At 37.0% G+C, this 26040-nt stretch overlaps 1 protein-coding gene across 1 annotated transcript in view; it reads left to right on the top strand.

Moving 5' to 3' along the window:
- Window positions 1-25280, top strand: part of NUP205 (nucleoporin 205) — a 43741-nt gene extending 18461 nt beyond the window's left edge. Inside the window, 28 exon segments of the mRNA XM_017737975.1 lie at window positions 54-243; window positions 920-1040; window positions 1547-1628; window positions 2063-2227; window positions 4311-4435; window positions 5352-5466; window positions 6446-6526; window positions 6529-6588; window positions 7594-7668; window positions 8387-8544; window positions 9625-9705; window positions 10533-10724; window positions 12322-12592; window positions 13032-13130; window positions 14507-14655; window positions 15382-15573; window positions 16302-16423; window positions 17510-17563; window positions 17565-17643; window positions 17868-17994; window positions 19040-19116; window positions 19951-20079; window positions 20598-20724; window positions 21443-21609; window positions 22016-22139; window positions 22904-23032; window positions 23754-23827; window positions 24919-25280. Of these exon segments, the coding sequence (XP_017593464.1) occupies window positions 54-243; window positions 920-1040; window positions 1547-1628; window positions 2063-2227; window positions 4311-4435; window positions 5352-5466; window positions 6446-6526; window positions 6529-6588; window positions 7594-7668; window positions 8387-8544; window positions 9625-9705; window positions 10533-10724; window positions 12322-12592; window positions 13032-13130; window positions 14507-14655; window positions 15382-15573; window positions 16302-16423; window positions 17510-17563; window positions 17565-17643; window positions 17868-17994; window positions 19040-19116; window positions 19951-20079; window positions 20598-20724; window positions 21443-21609; window positions 22016-22139; window positions 22904-23032; window positions 23754-23827; window positions 24919-25071 (3518 nt within the window). The 3' untranslated portion in view covers window positions 25072-25280.
- The last annotated feature ends 760 nt before the right edge of the window (window positions 25281-26040 follow it).

A 26040-nucleotide genomic window follows, 5' to 3' on the forward strand; every position in this document is an offset into this window, starting at 1 on the left:
GGTAGTTTATTCAGCTGCTTCTTTGTATTTCTTATGTTCTTCATGCACTGCAGGGAAGAAGCATTTAGAGAAAGCTGTACAGTATTGCCTTGCACTTCTAAATTTAACCCTACAGAAGGAGAATTTTTTTATGGATCTTTTGCGGGAGAGCCACCTTTCCCTTATTGTCACACCACTGGAGCAGCTGCTTCAAGGAATCAATCCTCGCACTAAAAAGGCAGATCACGTGGTGAATATTGCCAGGTATGTGCAAAGTACTGAGAAGGGAGGAGTTTTGGATGCACAGAAGTGTTTGGATCCTGGATCCTTTCATTAGCTTTACTAGCCAATGCTTCTCTTTACACAGAGCTTCTTGTGAATTTTTTTTTTGGTGGGGGGAGATGTCTTCACAGGTGGTATGATCTGTGATTGTCCTAGTGCAAGATGGGAATCTGTATTTATGGTTCTTCTTTCTGAATTTTCCCCCTCTCATGATTTCTTCCTGTCTACCTTATGTGCAATGATTCCCTTGCTTATAATTCCATTTTGCCCCAGACTCGTCACAGAGTGGGAAAGTTAAACACATTTAGTTGCTATTGACCATGTTTTACAGTATTGTCCATTACTTACTGTATTAAATGCCTGCAAGCAGTTGTTTTAACTTATGCTGCAGTGTTTAATGTAGATTTTGGATAAAAAGAATGGTAAAAATTCCAGGAAAGGTTATTATCCCTACTCAGCCTACTCATCTCTCCTGATGGAGAAGCACTCAGTGTTTCATATAGAGTGAAATTTTATTTGAAGCTTGAATGTTATCTCATGTAATTTGATTTGTAAATGTTTTAGTTCTAAATCTCGTTTAATTTCTCATCTGTGCATTACCATCTTGAAAAAGTAAAATTCTCAACAATTTCATTACCATAATCTTGTGTCTTTGAAGGTATCTTTACCATGGAAACAGCAATCCTGAACTGGCTTTTGAAAGTGCCAAGATTTTGTGCTGTATTTCTGATAATTCCAACATCCAGATAAAACTAGTTGGTGATTTCACACATGATCAGGTGAGTAGCTGTTTCTTTGAATCTGGAAAGAGAAACTGATGGAGAAATACTGGGACTTCACAATGTTTCTTTAAAGGATAGGTTTCTAGGTTAACTACATTAAAATACATATTTTGTTTTATATCTACCCACCTCTCAAATGTCTTTCACCATGGCATTGGAAAAACAATTACTTCATTAATTGAAAAAAACCAAAATCATGAATGTTTTCAAGAAGAAAAAGGGCAATATTCTTTGAGATATGGAGATCTTTTTGTGACTTTATAGTCTTCAATCTGTGAGAATAATTTAGCATATGTAACAACAGTAGATTTTTTTTTCCTGTTCACTGGCTAATTGTTAACTTGTTCTTAGAAGAGCTATGACTCTCCACTCTTGCTTATTAAGTAGGTTATATACTTTTTGTCTAGAGGTTCTGTCAACTTACATGAAGGGAATTATGAAAAGTATTTGGTTTAATACTCTTAAAATTCTCTTCATTTCCATCCTTCTATTGTTAAATACAGACTGTTAGCCAGAAGCTGATGGCTGGATTCGTGGAATGTTTAGACAATGAAGATGCAGAAGAATTAATTAATCCAGATGAGGGTATGTAAAAGGCTTCTTAAAATGGCTTAAACAGTTGTCTTTTGCATGGAATGAAATTAATGAAAGAGATGTAAAAAGTGCTTTTAAGCCAGGAAACAATCTTCCTCTGTTTTCTGTGGAATTGGACCTTTAACAGAATGAAAAGCACCTATGTTTTGTTAAATAACGTCCACACTACAACGAGCCAACTACAAACTGAGTCTGTTTTCAGAAGACAAGTATTTAACATTGCTTTGGATATATTATTTAGAGCTGTGTTAACAGTAATTTTGAATTTTGTTCTTGTATCCCTTTGCAGTAATATAAATTGATCCCTCAACATTCTTGTATTTAACTTGAAGACACTGAGGATTATTCTATTAGATGGGTTTTTTACTTCGTTGTTCACCACATCTGCTTTTTCTTTTTCTTTTCTTTTTCTTTTTCTAATCAAGAGCTGGAGCCTGAAAAGAAGCGGGCACAAATCCATCATGAAACAAGGATCCATATTCTGAATCTCCTTATCACCTCTCTTGAGTGCAGTCCTCCCAGCCTTGCTCTGTATCTCTTGGGATTCGAACTAAAGAAACCTGTCAGCACCACAAATTTGCAAGATCCAGGTATGAGGAGGAGAGGTTGATCTGCCATTTAATCAGTTCGGTTACCAACACTGAGAGTATTTACTGGAAAATTCATGGGGAAAAGCAGTTCCTCTTCAATTTATGACAACAGGCCTTGTTTGAGTCCTTGAAAGCTGCATTAATATTAGTACTCAAATGCAGCCTTTAAACAACTTCAGGATTTGATTCTTTGTTTAAGTTGGATTTTGGAACAGACTTGAAATTAGAATTATGAGAGAAAATGATACTTCAGAAGTGAAACATTAATTTATTTACTATTTAATACAGCATAGTTGTGTCCCCAATACAAAGAAACTGATTTGATGATCCAAGTAGTACCCACATATGCTAACATCTGAATCTACAAAACAGACTGTCACTTTGGACTAGTTCTACTACTTGGGTACTGTCCTGTCCCTCCTCAAACTCCTGTTTAAAATTATTTATAGGAAAGAAAACCAGTAACCAGTTTTGGTTTTTTGGCATTGTAGAAGAAAATGTTTTAGAACATGTGGGGTTTCATTCTAGTGCCGGGAATATACAAATATATTAATTAATTACATATATATATGACAATGCAAACTTTAGAAATACCACTCCTGTTGCTTTAAAGTTGAATTGGTGGGAATAACAGTGGGTTACTATATTTTTTTCTCCTCCTCCATTTCTAACTTGTATTTTACAAAACAGACTGAGCAAGTCCAGCAGAGATGATCAAGGAGCTGGATTTCTCAGCCTATGAGGAGAAGCTGAAGGAACTCTGGAAAAGAGAAGTGCTTTGAGGGGACCTAATAGAAGTCTTTGAATACCTGCAAAGGCATTAATAAGAGGATAAAACCAGGCTCTTCAGAGGAGTGTGGCAGGAAGAGGAGAGGCAGTGGGCATAAACTGAAACAAGAGAGGTTCAAATTCAATGTGGGAGAAACGTTTTGACCAGAAGTCAGTGAAGCAGGTTGGCTATAGAGGTCGTGCAGTCTTCATGTTTGGAAGTTTTCAAGACCCAATTGTCTAAAGCCATGAACAGTGGTCTGATACCATAACCTAGCAATAGTTTGGTGTTGACATGTTTGGTGTTTAGTAGTTGGGTGTCTCTTCCAGTCAGAAATACAAGATTATTTCTCAACTGTTTTAAGGGATGTTTTATATAAACAAGTGAGCAAACATGAATAATTTGATTTTAGTTATTTAGAGAAGAATATTTCTCATTATCTTTAGGTTTGTATTGGACTCTATGGCCCAGCAGTTTTTAGTTCTTCATAGTTCTAAATGGAAGAGTAGCTAGGACCTGAATTTTATTTCTTCTGATATTTTGGAATTCAGTAGTTACACAGTACACGTAACTGGTCTGCACCCACACAATTTTACAGGATATCATATGTTAACTCAGTGATGAGGAAATGTGTCTCAAGGGCATGAGAGAAACTTGCCCACATCTTTCAATTATCTTGTTAATAATGTGAAGAAATAAAGACCGTAAGACATTTACCTCAAGATAATAATTTCCTGCTAAAGCATAAATTATACATGTTCAAACACAAGATTATTTCCCCTATAAGAACTCTGGTTATTGATGCCTTTACTGCTTCAGGACCTCCTTCTGGGTCGATTAAAGAAATAATTGGCTAAAGGAAGAATGCAAAAACACAGGATTTTGACTTCAGCATTAAAATCTTCTCCCTATTGCCCTTGGTTGCAGTGTCAGGTGCCTTTAGGAGCATTAGTCATGTAGTGGCTGTATTTGTAAAATAAAGCAGGAATTATTTAAAGCTATTCTTTGAAATTGTCAAATGGCTATTCATTTAAAAGTGTAAAAGCAAGAATTGAAATTGATTCACCAGCATCTCAAAAGCCTACAGACTAACTATAAATATTTTTGTTAGATATTTGCTGAAACATGGTTCCTTCTTTGATTTTAAGTAGTGGTGATAAAACTTTGCCAGATGTTTTTGCTGCAGCTCTGTGGAGCAGTACAGTGCAGCACAAGGTATCAGAACAATTTAGGTTCTGTATTTCTGTGTACTAACCTATATTTGCTATGGAGGAAAGTAAGATCAAGAATGTCAAGTTATTTTTCTCTTTTCAGGTGTCTTGGGTTGCCCACGGACTTGCCTACATGCCATTTTGAACATACTGGAGAAGGGTACTGAAACAAGGAATGGGCCGACAGCAGTTCGGGAATCTCCCCATCTTGCAGAACTCTGTTACCAGGTATTTAGCATATTTTCTCTTGGCATATACTGAAAGTAGGCTCTAAATGAAATTAGCTACTTCTTGGTTGATGAACACAGATGGTTGATGACTCTTATAATAGTTTCATTTTTAAAATGAATATGTTAGGTTTTTATATACATTGAACTCTTTCTGTTTTACCTTCTGTTTGCAAAAATGTTATCTTGTAGCATCACAGAAATCAAAGAAACTGCACTCACGTCAGAAACTTGGAATTAGGGCATACTTACAAAACTAAACCTAAATATTTTTGATCCATTGTGATAATATGCCAATCTTTAATTTTTTTTTTTAAATTTTGGAAGTGTAGTTTGACAGCAAGTAACATATAACTCCAAGTAAGCCAGTGAAATTCTCTGCTTTATTCTGTAGCCGTGAGAGAACGGACGTATGTATGGCTGAGGGGGTGAGGTGGGGGAGACAGCCGAGTTAGATGGATGTGCAAGGTAGCTGATGCTTGCACGTAAATCATAGAATCATATGATTACACACTTGTAACATGTTAAAAATCCATGGACTCTAGAAAGGATTTTAAACATTATTAAAAGCAAGAGGCAATTCTGTAGAAGTGGGGAAAATTTATTACGTTTCCTGTCTTGGTGGATGTGCAGACATACAAAGACACTCATTTTTAAGTGAGCTAAACAAACAGGCTTATCTAGTGTCATGTTGTATAGCCATTGTGTACACATATGCTGATAATCCTTTAATATCATAATTCACCATCTGTTACAAATAATAGGTTCAACTTTGAAGAAAGCTGATGGAAAACTTACTTTAAATACTGGTAACGTTGTTTGAGCAGTAAAATAGTATTATGCTTCTTTTGATTTGGTGGTTGGTTTGTTTTTAAAATAAATTCCATACATGGATCTCTGCTGTTTTTGATTGTCAGGTTATCTATCAGTTGTGTGCATGCTCTGACACTTCAGGTCCAACTATGAGATATCTGAGGACCAGTCAGGATTTCTTATTCACTCAGCTTCAGTACTTACCATTTTCTATCAAAGGTAATTTTTTTGCTAAGATTGTGCGTGCTTAAAATTCAATGCATTCTTTGACTCCCTAGGAATGAAAGAAGAAACACAGGTAGCATTATTAAACTGAACGAATTGCAGGCTCTGCTAATCTTTTAATTCTTTAAAGATTGAACTATCCCTACTTAAGAAGTTCAGATTATTGATGCTAAACTTTTGGAAAAGAATATTAGCTTTGGAGTGCACCAAGTGTCCAGAACCACATCCTAATCTGTATTGCGATTATCATTGTAGTTTTGTTAGATTATGCTACATAAAAAAAATATTGACAAGAATGTTAAAGAACCAAGGGAATAGAAGGCTGATGGTTGTAACCACCTGTATCGTCCCTTTCTTTGAATAAAGTACTTTTAAGCTTATAGGTATGTTTTATATTTCAAATCAATATTTCTCAGATGTCTTAAACTGAATAAATGTACTTTATCAGATGCTTGACCATCAGTCTTTCGTTCAATGACAGTAAATTTAGCATTCAAGTACATGTATCCAACATGTATAAAGTGCTGTAGGTGATTCTTATGTAACTTAGGAATCTAAACTAGATAAATGTAGAATAGGAAGATTCTAGGAGACCTGTGTTCCAGTCTCACCAGTTTTAATTAAAGCTATAGTTCACTTGGGTAAATGCCTGGTTATTTTCACTGAAATTCTAACTGACCGTATTTGCTCATGAAGCACTGCATTCTCCACAATGACTGTTCTGAGAGGTTTCTATCCAGTTTCGTTGTGTATGGGCTTAAGTGTGTGTATGTGTATCATTTGTTTTCAAAATAGCCACATGTTCATTTATTGGCTTTTGTCAGATCTGTGACTTTTTGTCTCATAAACAATTGCTAAGCAAATAATAAATAATGGCATCCTCTAAAAGCTTTCTCAAATGAAAAATGCTTTCCTTGGAGTAAGTAATATTATTTATGCTCAATTTTATAATTGTTGCCTTATCCCCATCCAGAACATGAGATTTCAACACTCAACCAAATGTCTTGGCTAATGAAGACTGCAGCTATAGAAATGCGAGTGACATCGCTGAACCGTCCCACACACAGAGACTGCTGCATCTGCTGCTTGATGACATGCCTGTGAAACCATACTTGGGTAAGAGGAACTTATGGTGAGGGTAAATAGGCTGGAATAAATGGACTATGAGAGACTTCATTTGAATTCTTTTCTTCTTAAGCTTGTGACAGTTCGTTTGTGATACCATGTGCAGAATTGCTACTGGAGAGATGGGAAGAAAGATGGTGGTGGTTGTAGACACCAAAGCGAAAGAAATCAGGGCATCATTTTGTTCATTGCAGATAGAAAAATTAAAAATAGTTTGAGGTAGGAGAGGGAAATATTAAAAAAAAATCATTAAAATTGTAGAGTAATTTATTTTGAATTGCCGTTTAGAATCGTTACAATGTAGAGAAGGTGGAGGGTCTTCCATGGTAAGGAGTTTCTCAGTCTTAATGTCTGTCACAAGCTCTCAACCCTCTCTCACAGAAGATAGTAGCTACAAGACAGTTTTGCTTTTAACATTATAACAACACAAAAGTGATATTTCATCCCAATGTGGTGTAGAATGCAGTGTAAATAAAAAGGCCAGATTTCAGAGTTTTAGAATAGGGTAGAAGTAAATCAAGAAAAATAAAACCAGATGGCAATAAAACTCTCTTCACGTAAAGAAAGTAGAATAAATGGAAGATATTTTAACATTCTACTGCAGTATGGTATTTTCCCATACTTTTATCAGCCTGAACATTATCTTCATCCTTGTGGGGATCTGAGTATGGGAAACTGTGTTCAGGTACCCTACTCATTTTACAGTGTCCATGAAGCTGCATTTATACTGGTGGGTGGGGTGTCTTTTTAGGCATTTTTAGTACTTTCTGATCTGTATATGATGATGGGATAGCTTTTGTGAGGTAAGTATCGTTCTCATTAACAATTCAAGGCCGTATTGTATTAGAAGACTTTCAAGAGAAAGGTTTATCGGCTTATCACTGTGCTCTTTCTCTTTCACTATTAATAAAGTAGGTAATATTTTTCACTTAGATTTGTTTTTTGTAATTTATTTGTTATTTATTTATGTTATTTATTATGCTTTATTACCTTCAGCTGATGGTGAAGGAGGGATGGAAGATGAAAGTCGATCAGTCAGTGGATTTCTCCACTTTGACACTGCTTCCAAAGGTAACCATTATGACTGTTGATTATTTATCAGTAAAGTGTATCTGGTCCTGAACAGGCAGGAAGGCCATCTCCAGAAAGGACACTTTGGAAAAGAAAGCAGTAGGTGTTCTAAACAGCAGCAGTACATGGAACAATTTTATTTAGTGTGGGGAAAAAAATAAATTAAAGAACCTTGATGTAGATGGCTGGAATGAGTGAAAAATAATGAACTGGAAAGGCAGTTCAAAGTGTGTTTAAGTATCTGTGCAGGGATAAAATGGGAGAGTGGCAGTCTATAAAATTTATTGCTAACAGTAGAAACACTGAGACTGTTGCAAAGGCTGAACATATTTGTATTTACATGGCAAAGACTGTAAGTCCCACATAAATAAATAAATTCAGATTCCTTATGCAGCAGAAGACTGCAATGGTTGTCACTGTAAACCAGCCTGGTTTCATTTAGGAGAAAAAATTAATATCTTGTATTTGTAAATACTGGATTACATGCCTATGTAACAGGAGAACAATACAATACAAGACATATTAAGAACTTAAGGCTTTAGAAAATGTTTTTAAACCTGCTATATAGATTGATAGCACTTTCTGAAGATTTAATGCTTTCTTTTGAAACTTTACACATTAAGATTTAGATTTACAAAGGTAAATTAGGCTCTTTTGTCAATTTTTTGTTTTCCCCTTGATACTTCTGAATACAATTTGAATTTATTTGCATTTCCAGTACGCAGAAAGATCTTAAATATCCTGGATTCAATTGACTTCAGTCAGGACATTCCAGAGCCTTTACAACTGGATTTTTTTGACCGGGCTCAGATTGAGCAAGTCATTGCTAATTGTGAGCACAAGAATGCACGTGGACAAGTGGTCTGCAATGTCAAGGTTAGCACTGGTCTGTGTGTTAATAATACTTTGAAACTTGCTTTCACATAAAAGGTGTGTTTCAGATATGTGCATAATTTATGCAAGCTATTGAGGTTAGTTTATTTCTTTTACATTGCACACACTGCTTTCTCACTTGCAGTACACAGCTGCATCAGTTTAAGACACTTTCAGGAAATATCTTCTATCTTAATGTTTTTCCCATCTTGAAACGCCCACATGGTGATACTACATCTACTTCATGTATTTCTTTGGTTGCCAATACACAACTACCTAGCACTACATATGTGTAACAATCACATGTACAACATCTTTGTGTACTGCAGTAACTCTTGGAGGCTTTACTTAAGATTGTGTCACACTGTGATAAGTACTTGACAAGTGTATGATAAATAGTCCTGAAAAATTTGTGACCCTAAGAAATGAGTAAAACTTGTTTAAACTCCAGCCCATCTGTTGCATCTGTCACTATGTAGCCATCTCCTAGATACTTTTAGGAGGTATGAATACATCACCTTTGTCACTTGTGCTAGTTTTGGCTCAAATACTGTTAATTTTCTTCATAGTAGCTAGTATAGTGTTGTGTTTTGCATTTAGGATGAAAATAATGTTCCCAACACTTTGATCCTTTAGTTGTTCCTAAGCAGTATTTACTTAGTGAAGGAGTTTTCAGCTTCTCATACCACCCACCAGTGAATAGGCTGTGGGCACAGGAAGCTGGGAGGAGGCACAGCCAGGAGAGCTGACCCAAAACTTGCCAAAGAGATATTCCATACCATATGATATCATGCTCAGTATATAAACTAAGGGGAAAGCTGGCTGTGGGCTGCTGCTCAGGAACTGGCTGGCCAGAGGTTAGCAGGTAGTGAGCAATTGCATTTGTGCATCACTTGTTTGTATTACTCTAAATACTACTTTTCCATCCTATTAAGCTGTCTTTATCTCAACCCACAAATTTTATTGTATTTTTCCCCAGTTCTCTCTGCTACTCCACTGGGGCAGGGAGCGAATGGCTCCTTAGTGTTTATCTACCTGCCAGGTTAAACCATGTCATCACTGAAGTTTCACTTTTAATTTCAGTACCTTCACAGAGTTCTGGTTGCAGAAGTCAATGCCCTTCAAGGAATGGCAGCAATAGGACAGAGACCTTTACTTATGGAGGTGAGTACAGAAAAAGTTAACTAATGGTTGTTGTTGTCCTTGGTGGATTTCCTACCTTGTCAAGCAGTAAGCTTTACTATAAAAGACTGTGGATTTGAGTCCTAACTTAGTAATTCCTGAAGAAAAAATCCCCAAAATAAATAAGATAAGCTACTTCTTACCATATTGTTCTCTAAACAGCAGGCCTGGAGTCTGTTTTCTTTTTTTCTTTAACCTCTTCCCTTCCCATTAGTGATAACAATTGCAGCTCCCACCCCACTGTACAGAAAGCAGTTACATACTGATGTCAAGATTGGTTGTTGACAAGTACAATGTGTTCATCTTATGGCCAAGTTAGTGTTGCCTTTCTCTCACAGGGGATGCCAATTTATTTCTCTTTTCTTCTACACAGATGTAGTTTCAGTGAACTTGGAGCTTAGTTATTTCCTGAGTTTTCTCCCATCTTTTAAATTCAGTTGAAATTGGTTAAATAGATGCAAAAGATAAAAGAGAAATTACGCAGACTAAATGGAAGAAAAGGCACAAATAGATTTTTTCATAGTTGTTTTTGTTTAGATTTTAAAGTGCCAGAAAAGAGCTTTCCTGGTCAATTTTTTTCCCTATGAGATTAAGACATTCATGATAAAAGGCCCCATGAAAAGCAGCTCAGAAATTGAATGGGCTACCTTGTTAAAGTAGTAATAGCAGCTTGTTTCTAATAAGCTGAAGTCTTAACATTTTTTTCTGAAGACTATTACTAATAGATAAAATGGTCATCTTGAAGTCTGTCTTTGCCATGAATTTCTTTTAGCACATTGTAACTGGGTTTCTTTGTGGCGGGCGTTCAGGAGATCAACACTATCCTGCAGTACGTAGTGGAGCGGAACAAGCTGCTGCAGTGCCTCCATGCCAAGAGGCATGCTCTGGAGTCGTGGAGACAGCTGGTGGAAATCATACTCACAGCCTGCCCCCAGGATCTCATACAGGCTGAGGACAGACAGCTGATTATCCGGGATCTGTTGCAGGATGTGCATGACAAGGTAGTGCTCTGCTGGAAATCAACCCTCTCCTTGAACTTTGTTGCTGCAGCTTTTTATGTGAAAGTGCTGAAATTTTGATTGTAATCCAAAAAGATTTTTGTCTGCCTTTAGTATTCTGTTTAGTTTTCCAATTGCTGCTATGCTGAAGCTGAATGCACTCTGGACAGGGGGATGCTCTATATTCTGGCATAGCTACTCCTGAACTGTGAACCATATATCGACAGATTTCAAAGATATTTTAGTATAATCCAGTATGATGGTAGTCTGGAAAAGGTGTGTGAAAAAGAAACAGCCTGCTTTGATGAGAAACAAAGAAGAACTTACTGAAGGCTGAAGGCAAACTACTGTATTTGCTGATTTCCTGCATTGAGATGACTCACTGGAAATCCTACTGCTGCTTCTTTTGAAAAATCAAAGAGTTGAATGAAGCTTCATAGTAGAAAAACTAACGATTTTACAATTAGAAGGGCTTTTGGAAGTGTGAGGGTTTGCCTTAAAAGTCTAGATGTTTTACTGCTGAGTTACAGTAATAATTTTTGAGACAGACTAGACAGTTAGGACTGACAGCCATTCTAAAAGGCAATATTTAATGAAGGATCATTGTATTTTTCAGGCTGCTGGGGCATGATTATTTTTTTGCTTTATTGCGAGAGTTACGTGGATTGTAGTTCTGATTAATAGAGTTTTGTTTTGAGAAATATGTATGAAAATTTTTTATCTTTACAAGGGAAGAAGTAATCTTTTTGGGTTTTGTTTTTGTTACTTCCATTATTTTTTCCTGTAGGAGTTACCTAAAAATTATGTATTTTTTAGTGGAGTGCTGGTTTTGTTTCTTATGTGAACAAAATTTAAAAAACCAGGAAACAAGGGAGGCTTTCACTAGCAGAAGAAATTTCTTTCCCAAAATCTTTACGGAGAGGAAATTACAGACTTAATTTTCTGTAACACTTTGGTGAAGACTTTTGTGAATTTGAGAAAAGAAATTGTTACTGTCTATTGAAAATAATTGAACTACTGTTCAAAATGATTATATTGCTTAAAAGGAAGGCTCCTTCAGTATTAGTGATAAAGATACCAGATTTACCTTTTAAGTAAGGGTGAAAAAAATAGCACATGCAAATTTCTTGTTAGTGTTTTTCCATGTTGTCTTAATGCTTCTTGGATACTCAACCCATTGGATTTTTTAAGTTGTACCTTCACATTTTAAATGGTAATAAAATAGCTGTAAAGCCAGTTGTTCCTTCCCTAGCTTAGGTTTAGGTATTTTACTAATAAAGCTCATCAAATGTCAACACATTCCTTCTCTTTCTGCCATCCAGATTTGATTATCAGCCTGCCTGTGATTTATGCAAATGAAAACCAGAAGGCTAATGTCTTCTCAATTAAAACGCTTTCAACTCAGGTTTCTGAACAAGTTTCTGACATTACTGATTTTGATGTGTTTTAAATACTGTCATGTTAATGAAATCCTTATGCATACTAAATAGTTGTGAGAGGCTAATTTAATTGCTTTAATAACTCATGAAATCAGGCACTTTTAAACATTTTTTTTTTCTTTTGCCTTTTTTTTTTTCCTTCTTCCTTCTTCTGTGTTAAGATCCTTGATGATGACGCAGCTCAGGAGTTGATGCCAGTGGTGGCAGGGGCTGTGTTCACCCTGACTGCCCACCTGAGCCAGTCTGTGAAAACGGAGCAGAAACAGCCACTTGCGCTCCCTGTGGCAGGACAGTCCCAGTACGTCTTGATGCTGGATGGTTCTTTCACCTCATCACCTGGCTCTGAGAGCATATCCATGGGTTTTGCTTCCATTGGTGACTCTTCCCTCCACATCATCTTAAAAAAGCTGCTGGATTTCATTTTGAAAACAGGTGTGTTGACTTTGGCAGGGTGTGTGCGTGAATTCCAACTGCCAAGAGTAAAAGATGGGCTGAGCTGCTTTCAGATAGTGCAGTGAAGATTTTTGTTACAGTCAATTAGATGGATCTTACATGATTAGTATAGATGTAAGTGATGTTACTAACAAAAGAAATAACACACTTTTTAAAAAAAATCTGAATGACAGAAGAGAGAGATGTAAATGACTAAAGAGAATTTCATATTGTCATTCTTTTGGAACAGCATAAACTTGCTGAATTTACTCATAAATACACTTTTATGCAAACAGTAGAACTTTACCTTAAGGAGTCTAGTTGTTTTATTTATTTCTGCCAGCACTGCCACAGGAAAGTTAAATTAAGTGCTAGTGGAAGATTGTGTTATGGAATTTACATTTGTTTGGTTTTAATTGTGAATGTTTCTTGTTAACAGGTGGTGGCTTCCAGAGAGTGAGGACGCACCTTTATGGATCACTGCTTTATTATTTGCAGATTGCCCAGAGACCAGATGAACCAGACACTTTAGAAGCAGGTATGGTCCAACTGTATTTGGACAAGAGCAAAAAATAAGCTTATTAAACCCTGGATGGTACAGTTTCTGCATGCTGAGTTGTCTTTTGGAAATAGATGGAAAACATCGTGCTCCAAGAGCCTCTAAAATTAATTGCTTATGCTAAACAATGCTTATCTTATATTCTGACCTGTCTAGCTGCATATGCATTCAAAATCTGTTGCTCTGGATGAGAATATTAAATTTCTGATCTCTAGCACTAAAGAGGATACTTAATTTGTGTCCATTTACAGCTATACATCATAGCTATAAGACTGTCAAAGGACTGGAGATGACTTGTAACTAACTGCTCTCAAGCAGGTCCAGCAGTAGAAATATATTGCATTCGCATCTTTATGCACACTCATACCACAGTGATCCTATTTAAAAAACCCCAAAACAATAAAACAAAACAGAAAAATTCTAAAGCAAAAAAGAACCAAAACACCAACCACACAAAAAACCTCAAAACAAACCCCAAGGATTATTTCATACCCTTTCTCTTCCTTTGTCTGAAGATCCCCCTCAAAAAAGCCTAACACACACCCCACCACCACCCCCTCCCCAAAAAATAAGCAAAAAATAAGCCAACCAGAGTTGCTGTTTGTCTGAGAGTGCTTATGGTAAATACCACATTCTCTCTGTGAATGGCCTAAATACTTGCATTGTTAGTGTTTCTAATAATTATTTAATCTTAGAGCTCAGACAAGGGTTGAAAAAAAAATCTTGGGGCTAGTACATGCATGCAGACTCTTATTTGGTCTGTGTTTCGAGCTACAGTAGTAAAAGGAAAAAAAACAACCTATGAATTTGTTATGACCCCTTTGTAGTTTATTACTGACTTTGGTTTCATTCTCTCCCATTCAAGTCACCTTGTTTACTTAGCTCAAACTGAATGCTTTGGTCCCACTTGAAAGTTCATAGAATCACAGGATGGTTTGTGTTGGAAGGGACCTTTAAAATGATCTCATTCTAACCCCCTGCCATGGGCAGGGACACCAGACCAGGTTGCTCAAAACCTTATCCAACCTGGCCTTGAACACTTCCAGTTTTAGGCCCGTTAGTTCTTCTATGTAACAAGTACTGAACATTTGAATTATTTTAAGCAGACTGTTTACTAGGGTGGTGTATGTATACAGGCACGCACTTTTTGCTCTGGCTGGTCTGTGTGATATTCAAGGAAGGATGGATTTGTAAAACATTTGTAGTTCATTTAAAAACTCTTGACTGTTGTTTGAGGCATTCTGTTGCAAGGTAGAGAGAATGCCTTGAAGAATGTAGCATCAGCTGTAGCTAAGCTAATGCTAAGATGCCTGTCTTTGAATTTTTTCATTTTTTGTTTTATTTGCTTTTTACAGCCAAGAAAACTATGTGGGAGCACTTGACAGCTCCTGAAGATGTGTTTAGTAAATTGCAACGGGAAAATATGGCAACAATTGAGAGTTATGGGGCAGCTCTGATGGAGGTGGTCTGTCGGGATGCTTGTGATGGCCATGAGATAGGCCGGGTAAATGAATCTATTCTTTTAAAACTACTGTTCTGTTTGTTTTAAAGAACATCTTAACCTGTGCAGAGATGGGAAGTTTCAAGAGGTAGAACGAGAACATTTTTGTAGATACTTGATCTGTTTCATGTTTCTGTCCTCCCACTCATTCTTCAAGCTGTTGAAAGTAGAGCCATACATGCATATGAATTTTTTTCTCAGCAAGGCTATGTGTCCTGTTGTTTAAAAATAAGGGTAGAAAGCTCTGCTGCAAAAGATGCAGGCAGGGACCTCTGTGACAGTTACTTGTTAGCATTTTTAAGTCATGGACTTCCCAGTTTATTTACTCACATTGGGAAGATGACTTCATGAGAAAATAATTTCTGATAGTAGCCAGTAGAGAATCTAGTCAGAAGGCAAACTAGTTTTAAATAGTAATTGTGCTTGAGGCAATATTTCATTAAAATATTTTGGCTTAGTTATTGGTCCACAATATCTGTAATGTTTTTTAAAAGAATAGTTGAGAAAGGTAATTGGCTCGTACTATACTAGTGTCAGGAAATCGTAAAATCTTTTTCACATAAATGATTGCAATTGTAGAAATGCATTCTGCTTATAAGAAGCTATTAGAAGAAACTGCTTAGCATTTTGTCTTTCTAGGTATTTATTAAAAATCTCATTGATTTCATAGATTTAATTCTGTTTTGATGTGTTTGTTTTTATTTATTTTTTTTTCTTTCCTCATCACAGATGCTGGCATTGGCTTTACTTGATCACATTGTTTCAGTAGACAAGCAGCAGCAGTGGCTCTTGTATCTCTCCAATAGTGGCTACCTGAAGGTGCTTGTGGATAGCCTAGCAGATGATGATCTGGCTCTTCAGAGCTTGCTCACACCTCAGCCCCCTTTGCTTAAGGCACTGTACACCTATGAGTCCAAAATGGTAATAGTACTTCAGAAATGGTTTTATGTTTATTTTTTAATTTTTTTTTAGTAGAAGTTGTTTGTCTATACTTTGCATTGATTGTACTCAGAGATATTGTTAAGGAAACTTTCCTGTCTGACCATTCAGGAGCACGCTGGCAGTCACACTTGAACCACCAGAGATTTTAACTGCTGGGACCAAAGCTCCTTCACAGAGAGTGGCTCCAGTGACCAAAGGGTGCCCTCCTTGACTCCCTGCCCTCACCACACTCACAGTCAGACCAGGTTTCCTTACTGGTTTGACTCCAGGTTTCCCAGGGCAGTCTCAGACATACGGATTCTTAAAACGATTTAATCATGGTGCAACAACAGAATAAGAGCTCGAGCTGGTGCCTCTGAGGAGGAAACCTTAACAAAGGAACCCCTGGGCTTTTATACCCTCACAATCTGTGTGAGTCTGCGATCTTCCAGCTGAGTCCTCATCTTCTGCAGTGTCTCTGAGGTGCCTCACGTCCCTCCTGCCCTTTGTTTTGCAAAGGGTGGGCAGTTCACAGGCTCTTGCCTGGGGCTTCTGCCAGCCAGAGCTCAGTCTGCAGCTGCACACTGAGCTACCTGCACTGAAGGTATTCCTTAATGGTATTTTACTAAAATGATATATTTGAAATGACTCTAAAATCAAGCAAGAAAGTAGACATTGTAAGCCTCATTCTGCATCTCCAGAGCTTACCCTTCTCTGCTCTTGTGTAGGCATTCCTCACTCGAATAGCTAAAAGTCAGCAAGGTGCATTAGAGCTGCTGCGGTCTGGAGTGATTGTGCGGCTGGCACAGTGCCAAGTGTATGACATGCGACCTGAAACAGACCATCAGGGGTAAGTGTTGGGTCTCTGGCTGATGATGAAACCATAATGCAGTCTTCTTGGAAGCACATCACATCTTTTTACAGCCTCATGATTTTTGAGTAATGATTTGTGGGTTTATTCTTTGTGTGTGTGTGTCTTTCTTAAACCTATCAGTTCAGTTTAAAGCTACATTTTATTGAGAGAAAAATTTCAGATAACTGGGTGTTAGGTTGTACTTGCATGCTAATTACTTAGACTACATAAAAACTTACTTGATAGCTTGGATGGAAATGATTAATGTTTTATTATGAAATAATCTATACTGTAATGTTTGAGGAACAGCTTACACTGTAAACTTATTTTGGGGGCTCTGCAGCTGGTGAAGTGCAGTTTGTCCTCACCCATAAAACATTGAGAGAGCAGTGAATTAAATGCTATTTCAGAAATATTTTATGATGTGTTTAAAAAATATATATATATATTCACAGTTATATATTGCTTGGCAGGTCTATTGATGTGTTGCCACATTAGTCATTGTGAGGTGATTGAGAAGATCTCAGAGAAGGAGATTCCATATTTAGGGGAAATTACCTGGGTTGATTTCAAGCCGTGGTCCCTGTTTTAAACGTACAGTTCTTAGTGACACACTGGGAGTTCAAACACTTGGGAAAAATTTAAGACTTAGACAAGGTATACTATTTGAAAGTTCCAGTTAGACTTACAGGATTGTATAAAACCTACAGGACATTTGTAGAGGACTGTATTTAGCAGTTGCTCTAGAATTAAGCACAGCTCTTCCTAAAATATTTGAGAATACTTAGTTTTGTGTATCAGTAAGCAGGTATCGTATTTCTGCAACAAAGTAATCTGGTTTAGTGTAGTATAATACAAAGAAGTAATTTTCCCAGCTTAAAGAAAATGTCTGGCAGCAGCTGTGTATCATAAATGTGCTGCTTTTCCAATATAAACTCAGTTCAAGTCCAGACCTCTTACTGAAGTATGTTTTTAGGTTCTTAAGAGTGATTGTAGGCTGAGGCTCTACCTCACTAGTAGATTTCACTCTTCTTGCACTCTTTATCTTTTTTTTTTTCCTCCCTTCTTTTTAAACCTGCTGAGAATGTATGCAATGAGAGATCCCCCAGTCTTCATTCCTCCTCCAGTGGAACGTCATGATTCTTCTTCCAGCTCTTCAACTGTGCCAAGTGATTCTCACATCCAGCATGGCACAACACTTGCAAGCAGCAGGACAGGTAAGTTCCAAAACATGCTAGAATATCACTGCTATTGCTCATTCAAAGAAATTATAGGTGCCTTTGCTCTGATAGTAAGTTTTGTTGGTTTTTTTTTTTTTTAAATCCCATCCTCACTGGTACAGGAGGTCTTTTGAAATTGTTCAAAAGCATTGCTTCGTCTCTGCTCGCTGTTAAATTTCATATTTCAATTCGTATTTGCTCTTTTTTTTCTTGTGGTGCAGGTTTTGCAGTTTCTAATTTCCCATTCAGATACTATCCAGGCAATCCTGAGGTGTCAAGATGTAAGTGTTGGATCTCTCCAGGAGCTGGCCTCCCTGACAGGAATAATCAGCAAGGCAGCTTTGCCTGGTAGGAACTGCATTTTTAAAGTCTCAGCCCCATCTGCATGAATCTCAGGCTTTGTTTTCTGTAAAGAAACAGTAAGACAGAAGAGAATATCTATGACAATACAGATCTTTTTTGACATGTAGAGCCCTGAGAAAAATAGGGAAATGTTACATTATTGTTCTTGAAGTAAATATGGTGGATTTGCAGTAGACATAGTGCTCTTATCCATATGTATTTGACTTTCCATTTTTTTTTCATCATTCTACCTTACACTAAGTACTTTTTGTCTTGGAGGTGACTTGCAAATAGAAGTGTTCAAAGTTTCTGTGGTATCTTCAAAAAAGAATTTTTATTCAGTAAGTTTTGTAACTGAGGAAATTAAGATGGAAAATTCTTTGCATACCCATATTTTTAAAAATTTCTTCTCTGGTTTTATTTCTTCAAAAAATAAAGCTTCCAGGGGGTAAGCACTGCCGATCAGCATACTGACATTTCTCTTGGGTGACTTACTACTACTACTACTAATTATATATGTATTATATATATAATCAATATAAAATATAATTGTTATTTATAATTATATTATAATATAATATTATTATTACATATAATAAGGGCTAATAATTATTGTGATGGATATTGTGATTTCTTCTGCATGCTTACTAGTTCAAAATAACTTCTCTATTTTGATTTAATGGCTTTCTTTGTTCAGGAGAGATGTCTGACCACAACAGAAAGGAGTGCAGAGCTGTAGGTTAAGCCCAAGTGCTTCTTTGCTTACAGTATACAGAGCTTTGCACAACAGCTGCAATTTCCATGCCAGCCTCTCCTCCCCCTTACCCCCATTTGATTACTTACCGGAACAGTACGCTACACGCTCTCGTGCATCTCCTGGTAGCTGCATTCATTCATATCTGAATGTTTTGCTCAAAAAATATGCAAAATACAAGTTGTATGTTTGGCTGAAGTATTTCTGATCAATGCTTGTATTTAAAGGTATATACTGCGTAAATCTGTTTAAAAAACTCCAAACAAATGGTTTTTTAATGGCTGTATCTTTTATCAGGAGTGTTAAATGAGCTGGACATGGATGTTAATGAAGGGACGCAGATGGAGCTACAAGGACACATAGGGCGATTTCAGGTAATAAAGTCATCTATTTAACCCTTGTCCTTTTAGAATTGGCTATCTAGATGTGTTTCTTCCTGTTTTCTTTACTCTGAGTAGTAGCAGTTAGGAAAGGGATGTTTTCCAGCATCAAGAAAAATGTGTAGCAGTTTGGGGTTTTTTGTGGGAGTGGGGATGGTTTGTGTGGCAGTGGGATGGGGTTTTGGTGGTCTGTTTTTTGTTGTCTTCCCACACTTCCCCGTCCGGTAGAAAATAGAACATTTGGCAACATCAGGGTTGCATCAGGGACTTTGTTTCCCTTCCTGGCGTAGGACTCATCTTATGTGAAGAGAAAAATTTGAAGTCAACACCAAAGTATGTGAAGCAATGCAGAAATACTCTGTTACCACTTTGGCCATAAGCATGTCTCTAGCTCACCAATTTGGTGTATCAGACACACTACTGGTTTATTTCTTTCCTACTGAATTAGTTTTTGTACTCTGCTTTTAAGGGACTTACCAGATTTTGTTTGTCTATATAGGTAAAGGTATTTTAGGTGTGGGAATGGTAAACCTCAACTGTCATTGATAGTAGTCTGTATAATAGTCTGCAAGAGACATCAAACAAAGTTGTGCACTTGTGAATTGCATTCATTTCTCATTGGCAGTGTTTTAGGGGGCCATTAATTTCTAAATTAAATCAAAGTAAGTTAAAACACTAAAAATATAAATTTTGTTTACAAAGTGCTAAAAGTTTTATGTGCATTGCTTTCTTCATACTGTGTTGTAAGGGACATGTATCACTTAAGTGAAAGGAATAATGCACGTCATTTGTTGTGATGCTAATTTAAATGTTCATTCCTTACGGCAGCGCCAGTGCTTAGGACTTCTGAGTCGCTTTGGAGGATCAGACAGACTTCGCCAGTTCAAGTTGCAAGATGATAACGCAGCGGGAGACAGAGTGAACAAGAGGGATGAAATTGAGTTGGCCATGCAACAGGTAAGGACACAAGCTGCTGGAGCCTTCAGTCTCAACATTTTACCTGCTGTGCAGATTTGTTTAATTACCATAATTTCATATGATAGTGGTAGTGCTCTACACTGATTTTAGTGAGGTATAGGATTCCACATTTTATTTAAAGTAACCCTTGAAAATGTGTTTACTTACATTTGCATTAGAAACCTTTATTGTTTGGGTACAAACTCTGTGAATTTTGAAGGCTTAAATTGATCAGAAATTTTCAAAATGAAAGCTGGATATAGAGGGCAATGGCCAACACTAACTTAGAGCCAAAGGGGACTTAAAATTATCCAGAAATTTTAGCTAGCAAATTTGGGAAGGAGGCAAAGTTGCAAGTCTTAGACTTGAAGTAGAAGAGAGTCTGTTACTGATGAGAAAATAGAATTGTCACATTCTGGTGAGGAGAGGAGCAAAGCATGTTGTTCACTGATATTTTTCCATGTAAAATTTAATGTTCAAAAATTGACATGCTGGAGTTTTTTTTCCTTTGTTGGCAGATCTGTGCAAACGTGATGGAATACTGTGAGTCACTGATGTTGCAAAGCGCCCCCAGTTTTCAGCACACTGTTTGTCTGTTTACTCCCAGCCTGTCTGAGTCAACCAACCGAGATGGGCCTCGGCAGGGTGAGATTTTTGACTTGCTGTTCTATGAGACTGAACGCTGTGACATTTGGGCTACTACAAAATAATGAACCAGAGACTGTAGTTTCACATACTCTTGAAGTCACTTTATGCCAACACTGTAGCTGCTCACTCATTCTGGAATCCATGCTTTTTCAGCCTTGCACTAAGCCAAATCAGGAAACTAATCCTAGTTAAAACAATTAAATTGTTAGTTAAAATTAGTTAAAAAATTATTTTTTTATTCACTTCATTCACAGCATCAGAAATATATATGTCAGAAAAGATATGTGTGTATGTAAATAAATAGCACAAGACAGGGGAAGGTCAAGATTTCTTGTTTTTTCAGCTCCTGTGCTGGATTATATTATTTTAAACATGTAAGATGTGTTTTGATGCTGACTGGAACTCTATTATAACACATGGCAAGAGTTTACACTGTGTCATTATACAGTTGAATGGCTAAAATATGTAAATAGTAAGTCTTCTAAATGAGTTATATTTTACATGTTATACTCAGTACTGCACTAGGCTGACTGCCTTTTAGTACTGCAGCTACAGAACTTTTTGCCTGGACTTCCATTTATGTTACTTGTGAACTAAGTGCAAAATATTCTTGCCAGTGCTTTCATGTGTTTCACTAGGTTATTGGCAGAGAGCATACCTTATTGATTTCTTGGGGTTTTTTAGTTTTGTTTTTTATCTTCAACATCTTGTCTAGATACACAAGTACCAGTGGTCCCTTATTGGCACTTGCCTGGCCTGGGCATTATCGTCTACCTGCTGAAACAGAGCACTAGTGATTTCTTCAGTTACTATGACAGCCATCGTCAGAGTGTTAACAAACTGCAAAATGTGGAGCAACTGCCACCAGATGAAATAAAAGAGGTAATTGTTCTTCTGACTCCATAGTTTCTGTATTGTGGTAACTTGGACATAGCTGTAACAAAGGCTCCAAAGCATCTTAGATAAGCAAGTAGTTCCATTCTTGTGCATATTCTTTTCTACTGTTGGTGAAGGGGGTCAATAGAATGAGTGATCTAAAACTTAAGGGGAAAATATTTGGCTTAACTTTGTAAAAGTTGTGATTTTCATTATAGTTGCTTGGGGATATGTTTCACTTTTCCATTTTTTGGTCAGCAAGATTATGCAAATTCAAAATAGAGAGCAAGTTTTTAAAGAAATAGTAGCTAACAAGAAAGCTCTAGATACTAATAAGTAATCTTATTTGCTTATTTTTCTTGATGTTTTGTGATTTGCTACAGTCTTTCTGTTTTTTCTCTTCCTGTCACAGTTGTGTCAGTCAGTTATGCCAGCTGGGGTTGACAAGATTTCCACTTCCCAAAAGTACGTCTTGGCAAGGCGGCGCCTGGTGAAGCTAATAAATAACCGAGCCAAGCTGCTCTCCCTCTGTTCCTGTATCCTTCTAAAATTGAAATGACTCTCAAGGTGATGCTCCAGAAAAGCAGAGAGATAGACACAGGGTTTTTTTACCTGGATTTCTGACCACTTTGAGCAAAATTTTTTTACAAAAACTAAATTTGAAATACTGACAATTAACTTAGGAGACTATTGCTCTGCTATTACTAGAATGCAAATGTTTTCAAGTTGGTAATTCCCATTTTGAGACCCTGCTAGGACTTTCTGCAGCATGATAATAAAGGAATTGTTACAGCCCAGCTCTTCAATTTAGTATTCAGACCCCCTAAACATTCACACGTGTCCAAGTGTGGTGGAAGAAATACTCAGAAAAATAATTTTGATGTGCCTATCAAAATAGGAGTTTCTAGCCTTATAGTCAACCTGGCATAAACCTGAATCTCATACACATCAGTAATTCTATGGAAATAACCAGTCACGGACAAAAGAATTGTCTTCAACAGATCAGAATTTTCCTCTGCAACCTCCCTTGGGAAAGATGTGCTCTTGCACACTGGGCTGTTATCAGCAAAGATGTTACTGCCATCCCAGCTTTATAACCTTGGCTTTAATTCACTGGCTGCAGCTGAGGTACCTTTACAAACCACATGAGTGATCCATCACTGGGCCGTGACCGTGGAGGAGGTGACAGGTGGTTGAGCTGACATCTTCAGCTGCTTCCAAGTGTGTAAATATGCTCATACAGTAAATATACAACCCAAAGACAATCAAATTGGAGTCCTTCACTGAGATGTGTCTGCAGATATTATAGAAATATGTCTCTTCATTCTTTGGCGCCATCTGGAACACTACCTACTGCACTGCACACCCACTGACTCCCAAGACCCACTGCTGTCCTCTAGGATGTCATTTAAGAAAGGAAGGCTGCAAGGTAAAATTTCTCAAACATCAGAGTGCCTTTGAATAACTTCTCATGGTTAGCTTTAAAACTGATCTGCTACTTGTAATGTCTTGCCTTTTATATTTAATAGAAGAGATTTTATTTGGATTTGGCACACCTTTGGATATTCCACTGTAGAAATGGCAATACTGATAATGTTTACTCACAGACTTTTGGGGTTTGTATATTACAAACAACCTCTTAAGGAAAGTAAAAGTAACTATTTTTTTTATTTCTGCTCTTGAAACTGCAAAACAAAGTGAAGTTCAGCTAATATAATCAGATCAGTGATCCAAAATAGTTTATAGGAAAATATTTCAATATAATAATCTAAGATGAAATTAAGAAATAAAGTTAATACTGGTGCTTTTAGAAGTATTTTTAGAATTAGAGCCATCATTGATTCACCAGAAGATTTTAAATTCCTTGAATGTTTTTTTTTTAAAAAAGAAAAATGGAAGGAAATCAGAGAGAGGGGATTTGGGGAAGAGTCTTTTGCTTAAAGTGCCATGTTGTATGATCAAAATTATTTATGACTCACTCTTTATGTATTTTCTCTAAATCATTTAAGTCAAAAGATTAGTGTAATTTCTAATGCATAAGCTTACTTTTGGACCAAACTGGAACACTGTTTTAAATTTGTTATATGACTTGATACAGAGATAGTGTGGAGCAGCCCACATAATTTTAACATCTCATTTTCTATTGCCAGATTCTTTTGGTTCAGAGCCAAGCTTGGATTTCAGTAGTGGACTGAATCGAGTGAGCCAGCATGATATAGACCAGGTGAGATGTGACAGTCGGCTGCAGGGTACAGAATGCTCCTGGCTACCATGCAGCTATTGGGAGCAGTCTGACTGTTGCTGTCCCACTTCTGAACAACCTGCAGGAACACCAACAGCACATAACTTCATTTAGGATTAGTGAGGCATTACAAAATTGTTTTGGAAGATATTGTGAAATAGGTGGCACTTGTGCTGCTGTGCATGTATCTTCAAATCTTAATACAGAGTGTTAAGTAAAAAATGAACTATACTTACAAAATAGAGTAATCATTCTTTTTCTCTTTCCAACCAGTCAAGTGGTGGGTTTTTAATAATGGCTTTCTGAAAACACCAGTTGTCCTTGAAAGACCTGCAACATGAGGGCAAATTTCCCAATTTTCTGTGGTCCTCCAACTGCTCACTACAGGTCAGCTTTAGCTAGGCTATAGAGAAATGAGATCAAAAGCGTAACAGGAGTTGAGGAGACTATAAAATGTGAATGCTAGAACAGAAGTAATTTCCACTCACACAGCAATTTAATAGTTTGTGTAAATTTGATGCAGAGGTGGCAGGAAAAAAAGATATTTATTAATAAATCCCACTGACATTTCTATGGCTGTGCAGGAAAAAAAACCCCTTGCTTGTCAAAACTGCAGTCTCAAGTACCTTTCTATGATCTAGAATTGTAAGAAAAATTGCTGTGTGTTTTGTGATGAGGTATCTGTCATTTATTTAATTTGTTCAAAAGCAAACTGTACAATATCATCTTGGTAAAATACTTAGAATGTAGTTAATTCAGTGACCTCTTACATATGCATAAATGAAAAGATGTTGTTGGTGCACACGGACTCTCTAAAGAGCCCTTAAAGGACTAGGAAAATTTTAATTGGAAGACGTGTTTGTATGACTGTAAGTGAAGAAGCTGAATTATAACTAATAATTCCTAAAACAGAATAAGCAGTACTTACTAGAGAAGTTAGAAAACCCCATTCTTTGGAAAGCAGTTCAGAGAATAAATCATAGTGAAGGGGTTGACAGGCAGTGGATTATAAGCTGGCACTTCAGGAAGAGAAGATTTTGTATTGATGACTGCATCAAATCTCTGTTTCTCAGCTCCAGCTGGAAGCCACGAACAGCTTTGGTGAATCTCTGCAGAAGAAGCTTCTGGACATCGAAGGTTTATATTCCAAGGTTCGCTCACGATACACCTTTATCCAAGCTCTCGTTAGACGTATCCGTGGTCTCCTAAGGATATCAAGGACCTAAAAGACTCTTGATACATGCTGCTTGCCCAGTGAAGCAGTGTACTGGGGCAGGCCTTCTGGATCATCGCATTTTATAGATCAAGCATTTTCTAAATACTGTCAAAATTATTTTGTTACTTTTTTTTTTATCCCTGTGGATGAGTTTTGTGTATTCTTTCCTACTGCTCGCAACTTGACATAAAAAATAAAGGATTGTTTTTGACTGAGTTATGAATAATGTAAAATTTCAAGCAAGAAAGAATTCTAATGGAGGATATCAAGGAAACAGGAAGTGCTGCAGCTGTGATGATACTACATTTGTTGATGCTTTCAGAGAAAACTAAAACATCTTTGTCTGTGTTGTTCCTGTTTCACACACAGATTTAATGAAACCATAGGGTTCATGTTTCATCACTTGCAGACTGATTACTGTGGTGTGGATTTTATATTCATTTTGCACTGTGAACTGCTAATTTCTGCTCCCCCTCCTCCTGCTGTTTTTTCAGCTGAAAGAAGTCCAAGCTGCTTCTCTTTGAAAAAGTTTAAAATGAGAAAAGTGATAAAAGTCATGGAAGGTGATGGCTATAGGTTTGGGTTCTTATGGCTGGAGGAGTAAAGGTTTCTGTGCTTTTCTTGCTGCAACACAAGTATAAAGACAGAATAAAGCGCATGGGGCGGAAGTCAGCAATCTTGAATGGTAGGTTGGTTCTGTAGTTAGATTGTTCTCCTATGAAACATTCCTTGTATCTTCTGGAAAAAAGCTATTAAAGAAAGCATAATCATTGATTATTGACAAGAGCTCTGTTGCACCTCTCCCTTAACTCAGTCAGACTTATGGCCTAGTTCACATGTGCCTTGTACACTGTTTCCTCTAAATTTTCGTTACATAATCGTTAACATTTTTTATGCTTTTATGTTTACTTATCTGCACAGCCTAATCACATGGATGACATCATTTTTACGGAGGGATGATGCCAGCGCTGCTGTCAGG

The sequence above is a fragment of the Corvus brachyrhynchos genome, unplaced genomic scaffold, assembly GCF_000691975.1.
Source record: "Corvus brachyrhynchos isolate BGI_N302 unplaced genomic scaffold, ASM69197v1 scaffold56, whole genome shotgun sequence".
In the NCBI taxonomy this organism is placed as follows: domain Eukaryota; kingdom Metazoa; phylum Chordata; class Aves; order Passeriformes; family Corvidae; genus Corvus; species Corvus brachyrhynchos.